Source organism: Saimiri boliviensis, chromosome 5 (genome assembly GCF_048565385.1).
Source record: "Saimiri boliviensis isolate mSaiBol1 chromosome 5, mSaiBol1.pri, whole genome shotgun sequence".
In the NCBI taxonomy this organism is placed as follows: domain Eukaryota; kingdom Metazoa; phylum Chordata; class Mammalia; order Primates; family Cebidae; genus Saimiri; species Saimiri boliviensis.
The window spans coordinates 132241959-132262490 of record NC_133453.1 but is presented as its reverse complement, the minus strand read 5'-3'; the positions used below and the strand labels follow the sequence as shown (position 1 = coordinate 132262490).

General features: G+C 42.8%; 1 protein-coding gene across 7 annotated transcripts in view; it reads left to right on the top strand.

The window, feature by feature from the left end:
* Positions 1 to 9354, top strand: part of NTRK3 (neurotrophic receptor tyrosine kinase 3) — a 381018-nt gene extending 371664 nt beyond the window's left edge. For 5 of the 7 annotated variants that reach the window (XM_074398624.1, XM_074398623.1, XM_010346803.3 and 2 more), the window contains 2 exons: positions 3404 to 3562; positions 7256 to 9354. In XM_074398624.1, the coding sequence (XP_074254725.1) occupies positions 3404 to 3562; positions 7256 to 7441 (345 nt within the window). In that variant the 3' untranslated portion in view covers positions 7442 to 9354. 7 annotated transcript variants of the gene reach the window in all.
* The last annotated feature ends 11178 nt before the right edge of the window (positions 9355 to 20532 follow it).

Below are 20532 nucleotides of genomic sequence, written 5' to 3'. Positions count from 1 at the left end.
TAAATGCTGTAACTTTTTCAAAAATGACTTTAGTTATATTTCATAAATTTTAAGGAATAGGACTTTAGTAATTATTACAATAAATACTTTTACATTTACTTTTAATTTTTTCTTTACCAAATAATTTAATTGCCCAAGGAAATTATTTTTTTCTTGTTAACTTCTATTTTATTTGATACAGAAAATGTTTCTTATTGTTTTACCTTATATTTATTTTTTATCTTGTAATTCCAGATTTCCTTTGAGATTTAATATGTTACCGGTTTTTATAACTTTTTTAGGTAATTGAAAATAATGTGCAATTTTTCAAGGAAGCTGAAAGACACACACAATCAAAACACTCATCTATTTATTAGAACTCATCCTTTGTATTTTTAAAGTATATCTTCATTTATGTTATCTTGATCTTTCAACTTGGGAAGCATTTTAGTTTTCTATGATGATAGCTTTGTCAGTTTTCTTTTATTTATAACTTGTTTTTAACCTTCTTACATATATATTTATATATATACACACACATGTATATGTATTATCTCTATTTTTTATAAATTTTTATATATTGTTGCTATGTTAATTGGAGCATAAAATTCATCATCATAATGGTGAATTTTACCAGCTTTAAATATTATATGAAGTATGATATAAATTTAAAATAAATTATTTAGTCTCATTTTAATTTTTGGCATTCTGAATCCTTTTTTTCACATATATATGAGACAACAGACAATGTATAAATCACAATAAAAGAAATGTAATTGGCTATAAATATCTATATGTGCATATATACATATAAATGCACATGTATGCATATATGTAGCCAATTATATTTTTCTTTTATGTATAGTTGTATTTTTAGCATTCCGTTTTCAATGTTTTCTGCTATTTCATTTTAGACATGTCTATTTTAAATCATTATCCTATTCCCCCTTTCTGTAGTCTTTTGGTATTAGTCAAAGATTTTAGGCTGGGCGTGGTGGCTCAAGCCTGTAATCCCAGCACTTTGGGAGGCCGAGGCGGGTGGATCACGAGGTCGAGAGATCGAGACCATCCTGGTCAACATGGTGAAACCCCGTCTCTACTAAAAATACACACACACACAAAAATTAGCTGGGCATGGTGGCACGTGCCTGTAATCCCAGCTACTCAGGAGGCTGAGGCAGGAGAATTGCCTGAACCCAGGAGGCAGAGGTTGCGGTGAGCCGAGATCACGCCATTGCACTCCAGCCTGGGTAACAAGAGCGAAACTCCATCTCAAAAAAAAAAAAAAAAAAAGATTTCGGCTTTCTTTGTTAAAGAAAACGGTTTGAAAGCTATATGTACTATTTCTATTCTAGAAGCTGCTTTAAAATTTTAGTAAGCATATTTAAATTTAAACTGTTAATTTCAATAATTAATCACTGTAAGCTTCTTCTTTTTTTCCTTTCTGTAGCATACAGCCTTTATCAGGCTTTTAATTATTTCTATATCTACTCTTCTATGCATTTATGGTTGAAATTATTGGAAAGTTTCATTTCAGATAAGTATGTTAGTTGTAGCAGTGGTAGTACTAATAGCATTATTAGTATTATTATTTACTTTATGTCTCTATTTTACAAGAAGCCTTTATTAGTAATTGTATTACTTTTACTACTAAATTAACAACTATTATTCAGATTTAAATTGCATTTTCATGGCTTATTTGCTCTGCATTTTTGTTATGTTCCAATCATTGTATAGCTTGGATTATTTTTACTCTTTTTATAGAATATGTACTCAATTAACTTGGCTTCTATGTTTTCTGAAAGGGTGTGAGTGGTAAACTTTTTGAGTCTTTGAAAGCAGTATCTTCAGTTGTCTTTACACTGCATAAGCTATCCTGATCGGAAAGTTCCAGAGTGAAAATAACTTTTCTGGCCAGGCGCAGTGGCTCAAGCCTGTAATCCCAGAATTTTGGGAGGCTGAGGAGGGTTTATCACGTGAGATCAGGAGTTTAAGACCAGCCTGACCCGTGTGGTGAAACTCCATCTCTACTAAAAATACAAAAGTAAGCCAGGCATGGCGTCTCATGCCTATAATCCCAGCTACTCCAGAGGCTGAGGCAGGAGAATCACTTGAACCCAGGAAGTGGAGATTGCAGTGAGCTGAGATCACACCATTGCACTCCAGCCTGGCCAACAAAAGCAAAACTATGAAAAAGAAAGAAGAAAGGAAGAAAGAAATAGAGGGGGGGGAGAGATAGAGATAGAGAGAGAGAGACAGACAGAGAGAGAGAAGGAAAGAAGGAAGGAAGGGAGGAACGGAGGGAGGGAAGGAACTTTTCTCTAGACGTATATTATCACTTATCTTCTAAAATTCAAGTGGTTAAAGCAAACATGATTTCTCTTTTTTGAAACAAGATTGCCCATCTCCCAAGCTATTAGTTCTTAATTGTTCATTTTTATTGTTCCTCTAACTGACCCACCATAGCAATAAGAAGTTTAAGCAGTAATTCATCAGGACATACATAGAGAATTCTTTTTTTTCAATATTGAGTACTTTTGTAACAAGGAATTCCATGTATTACCCAAAAGTTTCAATTCCCAAAACTCTTTTCTAATGATGCAGTTAGTTTCTGAGTTTTAACACATGCTGTGAATTTTCTCTCACTTAGGCTAACGTCTCTAACCTGCTGGGCAGTGAGGAGTTCCCTAATGTTTTTCTCAGGAAAGGGTACCCTGGGTCTTTATCCTTGCCAGTCACTTCCGCTTGCCCTTGATTTTCAGTTTGGCAGACACACAGATGGTGGATATCCTCCTTAGGCTATTTTTAAAGACTCTCCCTACTGTCCTCTGAGATCTTACTAAGAACTGTGTGGAATTCTCTTTCTGCCCCCTTCCCATCTTACTAGCACATGGTCTTTCACACTTTCGGAATGTTCACTTTAAACACTGAGTCCTAAATTGTGGTGAGAGAGACAAGATTGTCAGTTAGAAGCTAAAGTTCTCCAGATCAGAGGCAAATGGAATATGCCATGCACTGCACCAAAGAATCTAACCTGATGTTGGCAGATACTGATACTTGGTGACTGACTTAGTCATTCTGCTGACTTCTCGCTGGACTTGCTCTTAAGGTTAGATTTTTCTGTAGTGTTAGATTCTGAAACCTCCTCTCTCACCTCAGTTTACCTTGTGATCTTTCTTCATGCTAAGTGCCAAGAAACTTGCCTTCCCTCAGGTGTTATCTCTAGTTGTGAGTCTAGCTGTCTCCTTTATCATAGGTCTCCAAAGTCAGCGTCTTCACACACCTCTGATAGAAATTGCATAAAGCTGTGGCTGTCTTAGAATAGGATGCATCAAGAGTGCATCTGTGTGTGAAGAGTGCAGACAGACAATACTCATTCTGGCCATCTGGTCACTCTGTGTGCCTCTATCTTGACCCCTTTTAGGTAGGAGGACACACCATGCTCCCCATTCGCTGGATGCCCCCTGAAAGCATCATGTACCGGAAGTTCACTACAGAGAGTGATGTGTGGAGCTTCGGGGTGATCCTTTGGGAGATCTTCACCTATGGAAAGCAGCCATGGTTCCAGCTCTCAAACACAGAGGTAAAAAGGGGGTGCGTAGGAATCTTGACTGGGGGAAGGCTGATAAGCACTATCTCAGGCCAGGTCTTGCACATTCTGGACAAGACATTAGGTGGGCTTTAGAGCTAGCAGAGTGAATGTAGGCATTAGTGGGAGCAGAGAGCTTCTTAGGGGGAAAAAATGGAACTGAAGGAAATGTGGCATAATTGTCAAAAGAGCATGAAATCAGACATCTAAATTGAGACTCGAGTCATGGCTCTGTTCAGTCTGCTACCCTTAAAAATCACAAATTTTTCACTATGACAGAAAATGAAAGCAAAGAACAACTATGAGTTTTTCAATTGTGCCATCTTGTGGAAACACCCGCTACTTAGTATGCCTACATAATCTGTATGGACAAAGGTTTTAGGTATGCCAAGCCAAGGGACGTACAGGATGGTGAATTTGGAAAGGCCAGTTTTATAACTGACAGAGCCATGTGTGAATGTCTAGGAATAAAATAAACCATCATAGTAATAAATACTCATTATATTTTTATAATTATAATTTGCAGTAATAAAAATAAAAAATGCTAGTAAACATATTTTAATAGTAGCTGGCATTTAGTAGCAGGCACTTTTCTAAGCTTGTTAGCTCAATGAACTTAGTAATTTTTACAAAAAACCCTCTTGAGATTCAGGTTAAAGGAAGGGGGTCTGCTTGGGATACTGAAGCGGACTGGCTAGCTACTCACAGGTAAGAGCCTCTGACACAGAGACAAAGCCTGGCCTGTAATCCTAGGACTCCTCTGCCTCCAAAACCCATCAAGATGCTTCTTGGTGATGCATGGACCAGGCCATGTTGCTCCAGGGAATTCAGTACAGTTTGTAGGCAGTAAGGAGCCCAGTCTTTCAGCCCAGCCGACCTATGAAACGATGCAGTCCTTTTTTTTTTTTTTTTTTTTTTTTGAGACGGAGTTTCGCTCTTGTTACCCAGGCTGGAGTGCAATGGCGCGATCTCGGCTCACCGCAACCTCTGCCTCCTGGGTTCAGGCAATTCTCCTGCCTCAGCCTCCCGAGTAGCTGGGATTACAGGCACGCGCCACCATGCCCAGCTTATTTTTTGTATTTTTAGTAGAGACGGGGTTTCACCATGTTGACCAGGTTGGTCTCGATCTCTCGACCTTGTTATCCACCCGCCTCGGCCTCCCAAAGTGCTGGGATTACAGGCTTGAGCCACCGCGCCCGGCCCGATGCAGTCCTTTTTATGGTCTTCTGTTTGCTGGGAAAATGTAAACACGAGGCTTTTAGAATTGAAATCTTATTTGAATATTGAAGAGTGTCTTTTTTCTCGAGAGCTGTGTTTGTCTCTGCTTTCCTATGTCTTGACCACTTAATTAAGTGAATTTCAAAGACTGAAAAGAAAGTGTTTTTTAAAATGTGTAGTATCTCATGATTCACAAGCTCAATGGGGCCTGACCAGATTTCCCAAAGTAGTACAAAATATTTTAACGATCTTTTAAAGTAATGAAAGGGTGTATACTAGAGCCCATTTGTTACGGTGTTTTAAAAAATTGTTACTGTTTTCCCAGGGGAGGAGAGGTTAGGAGCACACACACGCCCACATGCACATGCACATGCACATGCACGCACCTGAACGCTGCTTCCATGTAGTTTGGTGGCCCCCATATACAGAGACTCTGGGCTGAGGTTGCTGTGGGTCTTAATAGAAGACTTAGCCTCTACACTTGAGCTGGCTCATAGTAACTAACAGGGTGTTTGCCGTTTTTTCTAAGACTGCCAGAGGAGGCCGGGCACGGTGGCTCACGCCTGTAATCCCAGCACTTTGGGAGGCCGAGGCAGGTGGATCACGAGGTGAATTGATCGAGACCATCCTGGTCAACATAGTGAAACCCCGTCTCTACTAAAAATATAAAAATTAGCTGAGCATGGTGGCGCGTGCCTGTAATCCCAGCTACTCGGGAGGCTGAGGCAGGAGAATTGCTTGAACCCAGGAGGCGGAGGTTGCAGTGAGCCGAGATCGCGCCATTGCACTCCAGCCTGGTTAACAAGAGCAAAACTCCATATTAAAAAAAGAAAAAAAGACTGCCAGAGGAGGCATTGGCCTTAAAGGCAGGCTTTCTGCCTTCAGCCACTTTCCCCACTCCACCGACCATAGCAGCCACATACGGGCAGTCACTGATCATAGGTTTGTCCATGGAAATCAACAAACCTGGACAGTCCAACATTAGGAGAGACGCTCCCGGGTGCCTTTGATCTTGGCATCAGCAGCTGCTACTGTAGTTCGAACTGAATCCCTTTTCCTGGAGGTAGAGGTGATGGAGGGTGGAAACGGGGCTCTAATACGATGGGGTATTTAAGCTGCTGGATACTTATCAGGCCGGTAAAGAAATGAGCTGAGGGGCCATGGCAAACTCCAGGGTGGATGTAAGCAGGCAGATGCTGACACGGTGACGGTTTGATGAGCCCTCCTGAAGTCACCGTGACATGAGACAACGCTGAAGACAAGGCACGGCTGAGCCAGCGTAGGGAGATGCAAAGGGGAAAGAAGACGGCCCTCTCGCCTCGTTAGATACAGAATAATGGGGGCAGAGAGGGGAAATCATATTTGTTCAGCTGCTGAGCCAGACATGATTCTGTGTATTTTTATCATTGTGACCAATCTTTAAATGCCGAAATTGAAGTTCAGGGTCAGTGACTTGACCAGTTATACAGTGGTAGAGTTAGGGAGAAGTTAAAACCAACCTGAAAACTAGACAATGAAACCTAGAAAACGCACATATTCAGTGTCGGTAAAGAAGAGTCTTTGAGGATTTGGGAATGAGTTGCACATTACACACGTGGTACTCAAATGGCCTGCTGGGGTCGGCCAGCCTCACGTTGCCTGTTTTCTTCCTACTCCTCCTTATGGCCATTCTTTCAGTATGTTGGGCCATACAGTCCCTTTTCTTGGTCTCGTTTCATCCTTACAACACTCCTAGGAGGGGGTTAAGGCAGACATTTGATTCCATCTTACAGATGGGTATGTTGAGACCCTGAGGTTAACAGACTTGACCTGGCCGCCCAGAAGGCAGTGGTGAATCAATAGCTAGTCCTACTGTTAAGGACTTCAAGAGGAACTGGAAACACGATTTAGTGCAAACAGCAAGGAAGGATGGACCTTGCTGCAAAAGGGTCCTATGTCATGACTCAGAGGCAAGTATGGTGACGGGCACAGAATCTGCAGCTGGGAGCTTGCCAGGAATGAGAGGTAAGAGGAGATAGGCATGCAGGGGTCGGAGGCTGCTGAACTCCTTCAGGGGGGTTTCAAAGTGAGGCAGGCTCACGAGAGAGGGAGGGATGGGTCAGAAGCCCATCTCCACTATCAAGTGGAAAATGAATGCAGCTCAGTCATCCAGATGAGATTCAGGACTAGAGAAGAAGAGTGAGGTAAAAGAGAGGAGAGCGTGGGGAGTCATTGGTCAATGGAGACCTGTCCCGAGACGTGGAGGACGAAGGGCAGCAGAGGGCTCCACCAGCCAGTGCTGCTCGCTGCCCCGTGCGCCGGACAGACCAGTAACCCCGTGCCGTCTGCACCAGCCTTTAGCCTGTGCTTCTGAGATCCTGGGCTCTGCGTTGAAACTGATGAGGGAAGTTGTTGCTTTTTGCTGAGTCTGAGCCACAGGGCTGCGGCTGGGCTTTGGGTGTGACTTCCTTGTTCTCCTCACTGTTTCAGGTCATTGAGTGCATCACCCAAGGTCGTGTTTTGGAGCGGCCCCGAGTCTGCCCCAAAGAGGTGTACGATGTCATGCTGGGGTGCTGGCAGAGGGAGCCACAGCAGCGGCTGAACATCAAGGAGATCTACAAAATCCTCCATGCTTTGGGGAAGGCCACCCCGATCTACCTGGACATTCTCGGCTAGTGGGGGATGGTGGTCATGAATTCATCCTCTGTTGCCTCCTCTCTCCCTGCCTCACTTCTCCCTTCCACCTCGCAACTCCTTCCATCCTTGACTGAAGCAAACATCTTCATATAAACTCAAGTGCCTGCTACACATACAACACTGAAAAAAGGAAAAAAAAAAAAAGAAAGAAAAAAACCCTGTAAGGCAGTTTGGCATATACATATATATATATATATATATTTATATATCTAACTATCTATCAATCTATATCTACAGAGAGATACCTTCTCTAGTACATGGAGAAGCTGCTGATACACAAAACCAGAAGACTTTAACAACTCAGAGACTCTAAAATATTAATAATAAAAAGGAAAATTCCCTTCGACTTAAGCTGTGGCCCGTGCTTCTAATGCTACGGCTTTTCGGCACAGAAGACCTGGACCATGCAGAGAGACAATCTTTGGGATGGGAGCTTTGGGACGGGAGGGGCTAAGGTGGTGATCACTTGCTGCTGTGCATGCCTGTTACCCCAGAAGCTCACCGCAGGCGCCTGGGGGCACCGCATGGCTGCGCTCAGAGAAGGAGTGATGCTGGAGGAGGGCCCTTGCCTCCACTTCTTCCCTATTTCCTCCACTTCAGGACAACGTTCTGATTTGTCCATTCTAAAGAGTGTAATCTTGATGCTTTTGGGACTCAACGATGGCACCTACGGGTAAACGCAGAACAGACAACCCCACAACTCAAAACCATGACAAGAGCTGACGACATCCGTCCTGGGTGTAAGCTTCTTGCTGGCGTTGCAAAGGAAGTGTCTTTCTATTCTCAGACCTTAAAGAACTGGACTTTCTGGACTAAAAGAACCACAGAAGAAAAAATAGCTGAAAGCTGAACCCTGCCAAGACACTGCCACCTGTCTTTTCCATCATCGCAAAGACTCCTTGGCTTCACCTTCCATTTTCAGGCCCCCGGGAAGCGTAGGGGGTTAGGAAACCAGGTCTCCCATGTTACCTTTGAATGTAGACACAGAAGGCTTTAGGGTTGCAATAGCAAGAGGCTTGGTTGCTTGAAGGTCATTATAAAGAATGACCGCTGGTCCTCAGGTTCTTATCCTGCTTCCCTAGATCCTAGACCCCACTTCCTGGGTGAACCCCACTTCCAGGGAAGGAAGGCAGGTCTAGGGAGAGGCTGGAGCAGCGAGTGTTTCAGGGAACCAAGCCATGGAGTGGGTGAGAGCCAGCGGAGGAGAATCTACTTGGCACCTGCGCCGGGCTCCTTGGCATTCTCCTCACGTTTCCAGTCCCTGGGAGGATTGATGCATCTGCCTTTGAGCTGTTGTGAAAACGCAAGGGCTGAGAAATCACTTTTGTGGGCTGGGGTAGGGGGAAGAGCTGAGGCTTCTCTGGGAGATGTCCAATGAGCGGCCAGTGCCGCAGGCTTAGCATCTTAATGAGGACTGAGACCTCACCCGAGAGAGGGAAGGAAACATCTGGGCTGGGGCCAGCTCCCTCTGCCCCAGCACCAGGGAATCGCTGCCTTCCTGGCTGCCGCCACAGACCACAGTGGAGCTAACCTCTGGGCCTCCCTGGCACATGGCACATGGAAGCCAACAGCCTGGCCCCACAGAGCTCTTCTGCTGGGGAGGAGAGGATGTGCTTCTCCCAAGCCAGGATCCTCCACCTCACCCCAAGCACAGAGCTACCTAATGGACTGACTTTTGCCAAACTGGAGCTCACCCCCGGAAGCCTCTGGCCTGCCCTTTTCCCTGCCAGCTGAAAAGACTGCCAGCAGTCTGGACGTCCTGGTTAGCTGAAGACAGCTGAAACGTGTGCCTCCCTGTGTGGGGTTTAGGACTGAATTATGTGTTTGTGGTTTTGCTTCTTTTTGTAGACCCACAAATATTTTTATTTGAATAGTAAAGAGCTGTGCTCAGATTGTCGCCATGGTGGGGATTTGGGATCAAGAAGGCTGGTTAGCTGGACTGGAAGGGGAGGGAGGTGAATTGGGATTTTGGTGGTAGTTTTCTCACTGTGCTATGCCCCCAGCCCCTGAGGACTTTGAGGAAAAGCTGTTTGGATTGACCACCTCAGAAGAACCCTTTACTGTCTTATGACACCCCTTTTGTCTTTCTACCTAGAGGGCCGCTATGCCGGGGCTGTGAGTGCTGGTGAAACTGCACGGGCTGGCTTTGATCTGGGTAGTTAAGAACAGGTGTTCAGGGAGGGCATGGTCTGGAGGGGCCTCAGGGAAAAGTGTCTTCTGGTTAGAAGTGAGGTGCCAATGCTCCTGTTGCCTCCCTTCTCCCATATCCTCCCCTGAGCAGACACTGTGTGGCTTCTGTCTTCTTGCCTGTGTGTTTCAAATGTGATAGTCACTGATGGGTTGGGAAGAACTGGGTTGGAGACGGGTGGAAGACTGGGAATAAGGACCATGCTACGGTTTTATCTCCAGGCTCCGCATCATCATGGCCTAATGAAGAAGATGATTCCTTTGGGAACAAGAAGCAATGAAGGAGACTACGGTTGTCAGATCGCTGGCACCTGAGGCCCACAGGCTTTCACGTTGATCTTGGGGTCATGTCCTTGCCATGACAGTTGTAAGCAGCTGGCTGTGGAGCAATGTGAGAGAGGGTGGCAGAGCAGGGCAGGATGTGGGGGGAGGGGGGGACCTGCCTTCCTGCAGCCCTGGCTGTCCTCTCTATACAAAGTCTACTTTGATTTATTAACTTTGACAGATTTTTTTTTAAAGTTTTTTTTTTTTTTTTTGAAGAATAAAAAAGGCAGAAAATAGGGCCATGGAATTTGCAGGGGTACACTATGGCCCTGGGGGATGTGGCGTGTATTGGGACACATCTGTTCCTCCTATATTGGGACAAGACTGATAAGGCTCAGTCCACTCTGTCTTAGTTTCCCCATCTGCAGAATAAGGGGTGCACTTGCAGTCTCTGGCCCCTTCAAGCTCTGAATTCTTAGATTCTAACAGTGTCACGTCACTGTGCCATTTTTCTCAGCACCACCCTGGAATGCCAGGACAGCCTTGCATAGATGGGAGGCAGTTGCTCTAAGGGCTCACCGGGCCTGGGCAGGGTCGAGTTTCAATAAGACACTCCTGTCCTTCTTTGCTCCTTGCCTCAACATTTCAGAGCCTGAAGTGTCCGAGACGACTGTAAGCCGGGAGGGGAGTGTTTGCTCGGCTTCCCATCCTGGCATTCCTACATACCAGAAAAGCACTGTTGACGGTCTATTTATTTATTTATTTATTAAGAGCCTAAGATGATTAAATGTGTCATGAAATGACATCTGATTAGCCAATATGGCCACTCCAATTCACTTCACCCTCATCTTCCCACATCCACATTTTAGAAGACCGTGTCACACTGCCTCCGAGAGCCTAGCTTTGAAGTGTGCTCTTCCATGCCTTTTGGCGAATGCTCCAGGGCACCCAGGCTGGTCTCTCCACCATGCCGACCTCACTGGATCCTCCCCTGGACCGACTGAGCATAACCTGCTTTTGGATGTCTACCCTGGAGTAGGGTGTCATGGTCAAGGGACCTCCCAGTTCTTCTTTGCTTTGGATGGTAACCTAATGCTGCCCTCTAATGATATCCCTGAACTCTGAGGGGACCTTGGGCATCACTAAAGCCTCCTCTAGTCAACAAACAAGAAAAAGGAGGTGACGCTTCCTCCACTCAGCAGATCATGCACAAATTATCTCTAGACAGAGGCTTCCCACTTGAGGCAAAGGGTCTTCCGTCCTTCTGGGTTCAGGTTGAACATTAGCGTCCTTCGCTAGTGATGCCTACTTTGCGGAATACACTAGTGCAAGTCATTTTGGTGCTAAATACTACAGAAACCAACACCAACAGGAAGCTGTCAGCCAGTTTCTGTGGCTGCACAAGGCTCGGCTCAGAAGTAGAAATGAGTCAGCCATGCTGGGAGACTACAGGATGCATTGGAAGTTAAGCGGAAATGTGGCAGGGTGAAAAGACCAGCAAAATGTCTGATTTTGTTATTAGTTAGTTACCATGTGGCCTTGATCAAATCAGCTAATTTCTCATCTGAGACATTTAAGAGGTTTTTACAGATATTTTTAGAGTCCTTTTCATTTTTTTAAAAGCTGTGTTCTGGTCCCACCTGTTTTTTTTTTTTTCTTTTTTCTTTTCTTTCTTTTCTTCTTCTTTTTTTTTTTTTTTCAAATGATTGCTTGTTAAAAATAAGAGATAAAGTAAAAGATAAGGGAGGAGACCGAGAAAAGTTACCAATGGCGATGGCAAGAGATTGAATTTAGAAGGCAAGTCAAGAAGCCTGGTGACTGGCAGATTTGAGGACTATTGCGCAGGGAACCGGGCAGACAAGCCAGAGACTTCATTTTTATGCTCTTCAGAGGAGGCCTAGCCCCTTTCCTGTGTTTCACCAGGCTGTGCTCCTCAGCTAGTCAACCTTCCCTGTTCAAAACTTGGAAAATTCCAAGTTGGCGCATCATTAAGACATCGATATGGGCTTGGGAAAATGTTTTGGTGTTGCTTCCATGCTCACACTTGGCAGAAACTATTCCAAGGTATGGAGACAGGTCTGCCCATCTCTCATGCAGGCTGCTGGCAATCTGAACTCTGGGTCGAAACCGACGAGATTTTGATCTTTGGTAAGAGGATGGGATGTTAGAAAGAGGGCAGCATCTTAAGTTGCAGACTATTCACCAAAGTCCTATTCAGGAATGGCTAATGGCTTTCTTGGTTCCCCTTTTCCAAAGCAAACAGCAGCATTGACTCCAAAGTACAGTCATTGCAATGGACAGGCTTGAGGTTAAGGTTCTTCTCAGCTCTTTGCTCGGAATCTGGAGCAAAGAAATGTCTAGGGATTTTTGTTGAATGGACCTTCCTGCCAGCAGTCCAGAGAGCTGTCCTCAAAGGCCCCTGAGGTGTCTATTGTCTCCTTTGGTAGGGAACCAGCTTGCTAGAAGATCCAAGGGCATTTGCCTTAGTGAGGAAAAAAAAATGGCACCTTTAGTTCAGGACATGGGTGCTGAAGTCACTGTGTTTTCGGTTCCTGAAGGTCCACTTTCTTTTTTCATACCAAATACATTGTTTGGGCCAATATTTAACAGGTTTTTAAAGAAAAATTCCAAGTTTGTGTATCATTATTAAGACATTGATATGGGCTTGGGAAGATATTTTGGTGTTGGTTAATAATACCAGGAGTGTCTTGCTAAAGAAAGTATACGTATATGTAAGTTTTGTGGTTATTTCTATATATTTGATTAGAATGGCTTGAAAGAAGGCCTGTTTGAAGTCAGCAAATTGATTTCAATTTGGGATTCTCTTTGAGCCTTGCCATTCTTGGGGATAAGAAATCCAGAGATGAACTGGCCTCAGAAACAATCAGGAAGATTCCGATGGGAAATCTGTCGTCTTGTAAAGTTTGATCATTCGGTGCTCTCTGAATTAAATTATGCTGACCAACATTCTGAGCATCTGACAATCATTCTTCCTGGTTCTTCTGATAGATGACCACACAGGAACCATTTCTATCACATCTTATTTGGGGGTTGGTGTTGAAGTCACCAGCACTGCAGGGGAAACCACCCCCCTAAGAGGGATGGGACAGAGAATGTGAGGTTCAAATTCAGTTGCTCTTTCGGAAAGGCACTGCTGACCGTGGTAGGTGGGGTGAATATTTGTATCACTACATTGGATATTAGAACTTTTGCTCTGAGCATAGACTGCTTTACCCTAAAGAGCTGAATCTTGGCTTCTGATAGAGGCTCTTCCCGGTGCTTTCTCCTCAAGCATATTTTCCTTATTTGCTTATAAAAATATCTACAGTTTGCAACAAGAAATGTTTTTGGCCTGTGTCTCAGTGTACTAGAATAGATGCTCTTCTGTGAGACCTGTGGAGATGAGGTTGGGAAGAGGTGGTCCCTTCAAAGTATTTGGAATTCTTCATCAAAGAAATAAACTCAGATTCCCTTTCTTCTAGTTTACTTCTAAGTTCCAAATTTAAAGCAAGACCTGGTTTGACATTTGCAGTAGGAGATAATGTCTTGAATCGGTGAGGTAGGCTATCTTTCTTTCATTACAGGGAGGAAGGACAGTAAGTTGTATTAATTTTTCCTAATCACCCAGGCAAAGATTGCTTTTTGAGCAGTGTCATGACCAACATTTATAGCTTGCAGGAAATACTTCCAGCGGACGGAGCTAGAAGTTTCTAATAGATGTTTCAAGATAACAGAGGTGAGGAAGGGCCTGTTGAACATCTACTTCTGAGAATTACTGAGGCACTCCGGTCTTGCTTTCAGTTTCGTATCTTATGAAAGGAGTTGGTTTCTTCTCATTTCAGGCAATGAGAAATTTAGACATCTTTGCTGAAAAGCCAAAGGTAGATTGAGAGCCCAAATATTTACTGTTTACTCTGACATTCTTTTATTTTATTTTCCAAGACTTTTTTATATATTTAATTTTTTTCATTTCCATAGGTTATTTGGAACAGGTGGTGTTTGATTCCATGAGTAAGTTCTTCAGTGGTGATTTGCGACATTTTGGTGCACTCCTCACTCAGGCAGTATACACTGTACCACATTTGTCATCTTTTTTCCCTCACCCCCTTCCCACCCTTTCCCTCTGAGTCCCCAAAGTCCATCATGTCATTCTTATGCCTTTGCATCCTCATAGCTTAGCTCCCACATATCAGTGAAAACATACGATATTTGGCTTTCCATTTCTGAATTACTTCACTTAGAATAATAGTCTCCAATCTCATCCAGGTCACTGAGAATGCCATTAATTCATTCCTTTTTATGGCTGAGTAGTATTGCATCATATATATATATATATATATATATATATATATATATATATATTTAAATAATAATACATACATATGTATATACCACAGTTTCTTTATCTGCTCATTGATTGATGGGCGTTTGGGTTGATTCCACTTTTTGCAATTACAGATTGTGCTGCTATAAACATAAGTGTGAAAGTATCTTTTACGTACAATGACTTCTTCTTGGTAGATACTCAGTAATGTGACTGCTGGATCACTGACATTCTTTTAGATGTGACATCCCTAAAACCTAACAGGAAATGTAAACCCTGAAGTCCAAGTCTGATCATCATTCTTTCCTTTAGGAAGAGCACATGGGAGTTTTACATATTATTTTTAAAAACTAATTTTGTAGTATGTTAAATGGTAGGACACATTCAGTTATTTTTCCTCACTGGAGATCTGTCCATGTTCCATCTTGATTTAATAGCTCCGGCATATAACTGATGCCTCTGAGTCTACCTCTGAAGTAAATAAATAAAGCTGGTCCAGGTGATTTGATTTCTGCCATTTATGGTGGAGAAATCAATCTCAGTGAAGACGACTTTTTTTTTTCATTTTTCTTCTTTTTTTCTTTTTCCTTTGGCTCCTATCCACCTGCTTCCATGGGATGGAGAATCCAGCTTCTCAAACGCCATGAAAGTCTTAATACAAGGTAAATCCCAGGACCACAAACAGTTTGGACTTCAAACAGTGAGAAAATTGGCACTATATGATTCGGCACACAAAGCAGAAAACTTTCATTTCCTGTAGGCAGGATGGAATTGACTGTTACATTAAGACTTCTGAAGAAGCCCTGCCCTGGAGTAATTTCAGTGCTGTCAGATGATGTTGACATCTAGATTAACCTCTGTGCAGTGAATTTTGCCACAAAGCTCATTGAGATGCATGTGATGTGTCTCTACAGATCCCATCTGGAACCCTTAGTGGCCCACCCTCAGCAACCCTCCTCTCCCTCCCTGACCCTGTTTTTTCTGTCCATAAGCTTTTAGCCTCCAGGAGCAGAGGAGCCATGGCTGGGATCTGACCTTAGGAGAGGGAGTTTTGGCTTCTCTCTGACCATGGTGCTGAGCCAGGCTTTCTGCTCAGAGTGACAGTGATTATCATCATATTGGGTTTTCCCTGAGGGAACTGCAAATTAAAGCATGAAAACCACTGTGCTGATGACAGTTTTACAGCATATCTCAATGCTGCACAAAGTGAAATGGTTTAAAAGGAATTCGTGTGTCCTAAGTCATTGAGCCTTGCTCTGGGCTCTGCAATCCTCCAGGGATTCAAGGTCCAGCTGAAACAAGGTCATGACTGTGTCTAGGTGGGACAGATGCATTGTGAAAGACAAGGTGTTTGTCTGTTGTGTGGATGTTTCCTATGGTCCTTACAAGAGAGGCAGCTGCAGCTCCAGTTTCTTCCAGTTGGGACAGAAGATGTAGCTATCTTCTAAGCCAGGCGTCCCCAAACTTTTTACACAGGGGGCCAGTTCACTGTCCCTCAGACCGTTGGAGGGACGCCACATACTGTGCTCCTCTCACTGACCACCAATGAAAGAGGTGCCCCTTCCTGAAGTGTGGCGAGGGGCCGGATAAATGGCCTCAGGGGGCCACATGGGGCCCACGGGCCATAGTTTGGGGACGCCTGCTCTAAGCACTGGTTGGTCAGCTCTTTCTTTAAGGGATGGCTGGCTCCAGAACGAGCCAAACTCACTCGACAATTCCACACTGGCACAGCAACCACATAGAACCTCAAAGCCGAAATTGCAACTTCTTTGCAAAACAGGGCCATTGATTTCATCAAAAATTTTGAGGAAAGGCCTTTAGCTTAGATTCCACCACGTTCAGACTCCACAGAGTTGCTCAGCATGATAGCACGCATCTTTGGAAACTTACCTCAGGGTTTTGGAATACTTGACCCTAATGTCTAGATAACAATTTTCTCTGAGATTTTACTGATTCTAATTCCCTCTTAAATTGTTTTTTCTACTTGCCTCTTGTCTTTAATTTAAATAATAAGAATCTCCTTGCACATTCTTAGGTATTTATTTAGGAGAATTGGAAGTTTCCAGCCAAGGAGATTGTGTTTGTGGATTGGAAAGAGAGGTTTCTGGGCTGAATAAGGTATAAATCCTACAGAGGCAATCTTGATGATTTTATTTAAAAGCAATTATCAGCATTGTGTTTTATTCTAGGTGCTCATGCTCATAATGCAAGCTACATTCACCTTTTTCATTATTTATATTATGATTCTTATTCCTGTGTACATATATGCACGCACACACGCAAAAGCCTCCACAGTCCTACTGGTATACACGTTCATATGCCCATTTGTGTCACTTCCATTAATCTCTGGGTGCATGCATTTGCAATGAAGTGTAGCTCCTCTTTCCTCTTCTTATCAACACATACTCACATACCCTTTGACTTTCTGCACTTGGTGTCCCATGAGATTAGGGCTTTTTCAAAGGAAATGAAATCTTGAGTTTCTTTAAATCTTCATACTTAAAGGCAGGATTGGTTTTCATGGAGAAACAAAAACCGAGCCTTGATTCAGATTTTATTTAATTAACTTTCTGTGGAATTCGTTCTTCAGTAATAAATATTAAGTGCAAATGTAATGGAAAAGGGGTTCAATCAGATTATTAAACCTATCTTGTAGCTGAAACAAATGGTCAGATATGAAGCTCAGACACTGAAATTGAACTAGAACATGAAGCAGAACAGTTAGCATGGGGCACGAGAAGAGCCCTGGGCTAGGAGCGAGACTGCTAGACTGTCACTTGAGTGTCCTTAGCTTAATATGGGCAGCTGGCAGTTGCAGGCCTGTGTCCCTCTAATCCCAGTGATGGGGCATGACAATCTGTCTCTCGTCCGTTGTTCAAGTTGGTTATCACTGAAGTACTGTATATTAGCTCAAGGTCCTGCCCTGAGCAACTCTGCAAACATCCCCACTCTGAGGAGTCCCATTTTTGTTTTACGGCAGTTTATCTGTTGTGGCCCTCCTCTGGAAGCTGTCCAAACTCTGAACACAATGTCCATCCCCTATTCCCCGCCCCATACTTCAAGGCCAGGGAAAAGCCAGGGAAGGTCCTATTGGCTCATCTCCCTCTTTCCTAGCCTGCATATCAACCAAACTTGGGATGTAGCCTACGTTTTTAGAGAGGAAAACAAGTGTGTTCTCCCAGCCATCAGTATCTTTCCAGCTCCATGGACCAAGTGATTAGCGCCTCATTAGCGCCTCATCAGTTGCTTTTGCACAAGAGACTCTGGGACAACAAGTCTATTATAATGCCTCAGTCTGTCTTTTTGAAGTCAAACCATCCTTCTGGCTTGGTTAGGAAAAGCGAGCCTTTTTACAAACAGGTTTTCTTTTAATTTCCTCTGTTGTTTTCTGGCTGTTAACTATACGGATAAATGGTAAAACATAATTTTCATTTTTTTAGGCCCCATGAGTGTGGGTATGCTGTATTTCTATGGATGAGGAGTTCCACATGTCAGCAAAGCATTTATTTAGTGAAGTGGCTATAATATTGACACACAGATTTGCAGCAGCATCCAAATCTTGAGGGGAGAAAAGAGCCTTTTTTGAGCAAATGAAACCTTTTTCTGTGATGGCACCAGAAAGGTTTATACCTTAAGAGCAGAAATGAGCCTGATGATATGCTTCCTTTCTAGAAACAAAGGTAGAAGACATTGCTGAAGGAGCTGGATTCCCCAAATCATTATGTATCAATAGATACTGCAAATGGCTCTGAAAAACACAAATACCCATATTTGTTATTAAAAACAAATTCATAATGTCTAACCCAATCCCTTATTTTAATATATATATTAAAATAATCCCATATATATGATTATTATATGGGATATATATTTACATATATATGTATATGTTTGTATGTATATATTTACATATATAAAAATATATTTACATATATATAAATATATATGTTTTTTAATGCTGAGGATAGTTCCACATTGTTTTTTTTCTTGGTTCCTTCTAATATATTCAATGAGATTCATTTTTTTTTAACTTTTATTTCTTTAGGAAGGAGTTGGGGTCTATTTTGAATGCTTTCTAGGATAAAACGACAAAACGGCTCGAAAGTGTGGTGGAGGGAGAATAATGGGAATAGGAGGCAGAGAACTTGCACATTCCTATTTCCTGCTGAGAGGTCTTGGAAAAACATTGTCTTCCCTTTGCCTCAGTTTCTTCTCAGTTTCTTAATATACAAAACAGAACTACCATCAACCCTCTGCGTGCCACAGAGGGTTATTTGAGCACCAAATGAGATCATAACTGTTGACATGCTCTGTGAGCTGTACAAGGCCAGACAAACAGAGTCCACTCTCTGGGCAGTGCATGGGACACGCAGTCTTGCTGGGAACTGAACTGAGAGACTGAGAGCTGCTTTTGAGACGTGCCATGTTTTGAGGCATATCTTCCTTACATTTTTGTTGGTGTCTGGTTTTAGATGTTTTGCCATTAGCCTTTTTCGCTTTGAGTATCTAGTGATGGTGAATGCTTTAAAAAATACAGGGAAGATGCTTTACTTATTTAGGTTCATCATTGGAAAGGGACAGTTAGATTTTGTTTTCAATCTTGGAACCCGGAAAATTTTGCAGCAAAATGGCATCTCCTGCTGCATTTAATTCCTTGCCAACCACTCTTGCTTTCATAAGATTCTGTCAATTTCAACATAGTGTTTTGTAAAATAAGACTCTGTGAAGCTTCCTCTATAAATTTGTGGTATAACTAATCTTTCAGGAAGCATCTGAAGGGATAATGATTTTTAAGCGGTATCCTGTTCTTCCCAGGACCAGCATTTGCACATGGGGAAATAAGATAGGTGAAGAGCAATGCTAGACCACTCCTTTAATAGGTTTGAGTGCCAATAAATAGGTGTGAGTGGGATTCCCACTGAGAAATGTGTCTGAGTGAAAATGAAACCCTTGGTAATGAATCCTGAGGCCAGAATGTCAACTTCACAGTATTCTGTCATCTATATCCCCTAAAAACATCCCAGGTGTTTGTGATGACAGCCACTGTTATAAGCACTCTGTAGTTGTGACTTACATGGCAAATAACATTTTCTCAAATGTTATTTTTCGTAGATCTCCAAGCAACAATCAGGTGCATTTTATCTGACAAAATTCTGTGAATGATTTTCTAGAAGTTTTTTGATCACTCCAGAAAGAAATCAGCATAAAGCTGCATACCTAAAATCCTAAGAAATTCTTAAGTATTTTTCTCAAGTTCAGGCTGCCTCAGCTTCTCTTTTCTCTCTTTACCTTTTACCTCATAGAGGGACAATCTTGATGACAAAATGTTGGGCTCAATTTTTGTTTGTCTTACGTAGAAAAGCAACACCTCTGTTCTGGACCACTGTCCAGTAGACAAAAAACATCCCAGCTTTTGAAATGAAAGTCCAAATTGGATTACCACTGGGGTTTTAAATTATGATGTGAAATTGGAGAAGGCAAGCTGGTTCAGAGTGAAGTTTCATAATTTGTTCTGATAATCTGGAGGGGATGATCTCCTTCACAGCACTGTTAAAGCCTGCCTTGAACAAGCTCATTTCACTACATAACTTCCTAGAGACAAGACTGATTATTTAAGGATTTCAGAGGGATCATTTGGGGAATAACTCACCAGATAGAGAAAGTTTGATCTAATGTTTTAACAGACACAAAATCTAATATTTCAATGCTTTTTCACCCTGCCCCTTCTCTGAGAGTTTAGCCTTTCTTAGGGGCCATTAGGATATGTCCTTTCCCAGGCTAGAAATGACTGATTGTACTTCATGTCCCGAAGTAAAGGCTCCTCCAAATCCATTGGACCTGAAGGCAACCAAAATGACCCATGTTATTTTTCTCTTACTTCACAGCATCGAGGACCTTCTTGTTTATGTGTGTGGGCCATGGTGGGTTAGCTTAAGGGAACTGTCAAATTTAAATGAAAGGAAAACAAGTTGGGGTAAGAAAACTCTCACTCTGAATGTGAAAGAAAATAGCAGTGTTCTTTGCTGTGGCAAAGATTCCTGTGCCGTTGGGGGAAGAGTCGTGTTATTTCTCCGGTAGGTTTTACCTTCTGAGATTCCGCATGTGCGTGTGTGTGTGTGTGGGGGGGCTGGTGGTGGGGGTTGGAGCCATATAAAATATAGTTGTTTTTGAGTTTATGCTTTCTCTTTAGCATAATAAATGCCCTGCTTATTTTCTCAGAATGTGACCATAAAATTAGGAATTGAGAGGAATTCAGAGGCCCATGTCGCGGTTCATGGTAAAGTTTTACCCAAAC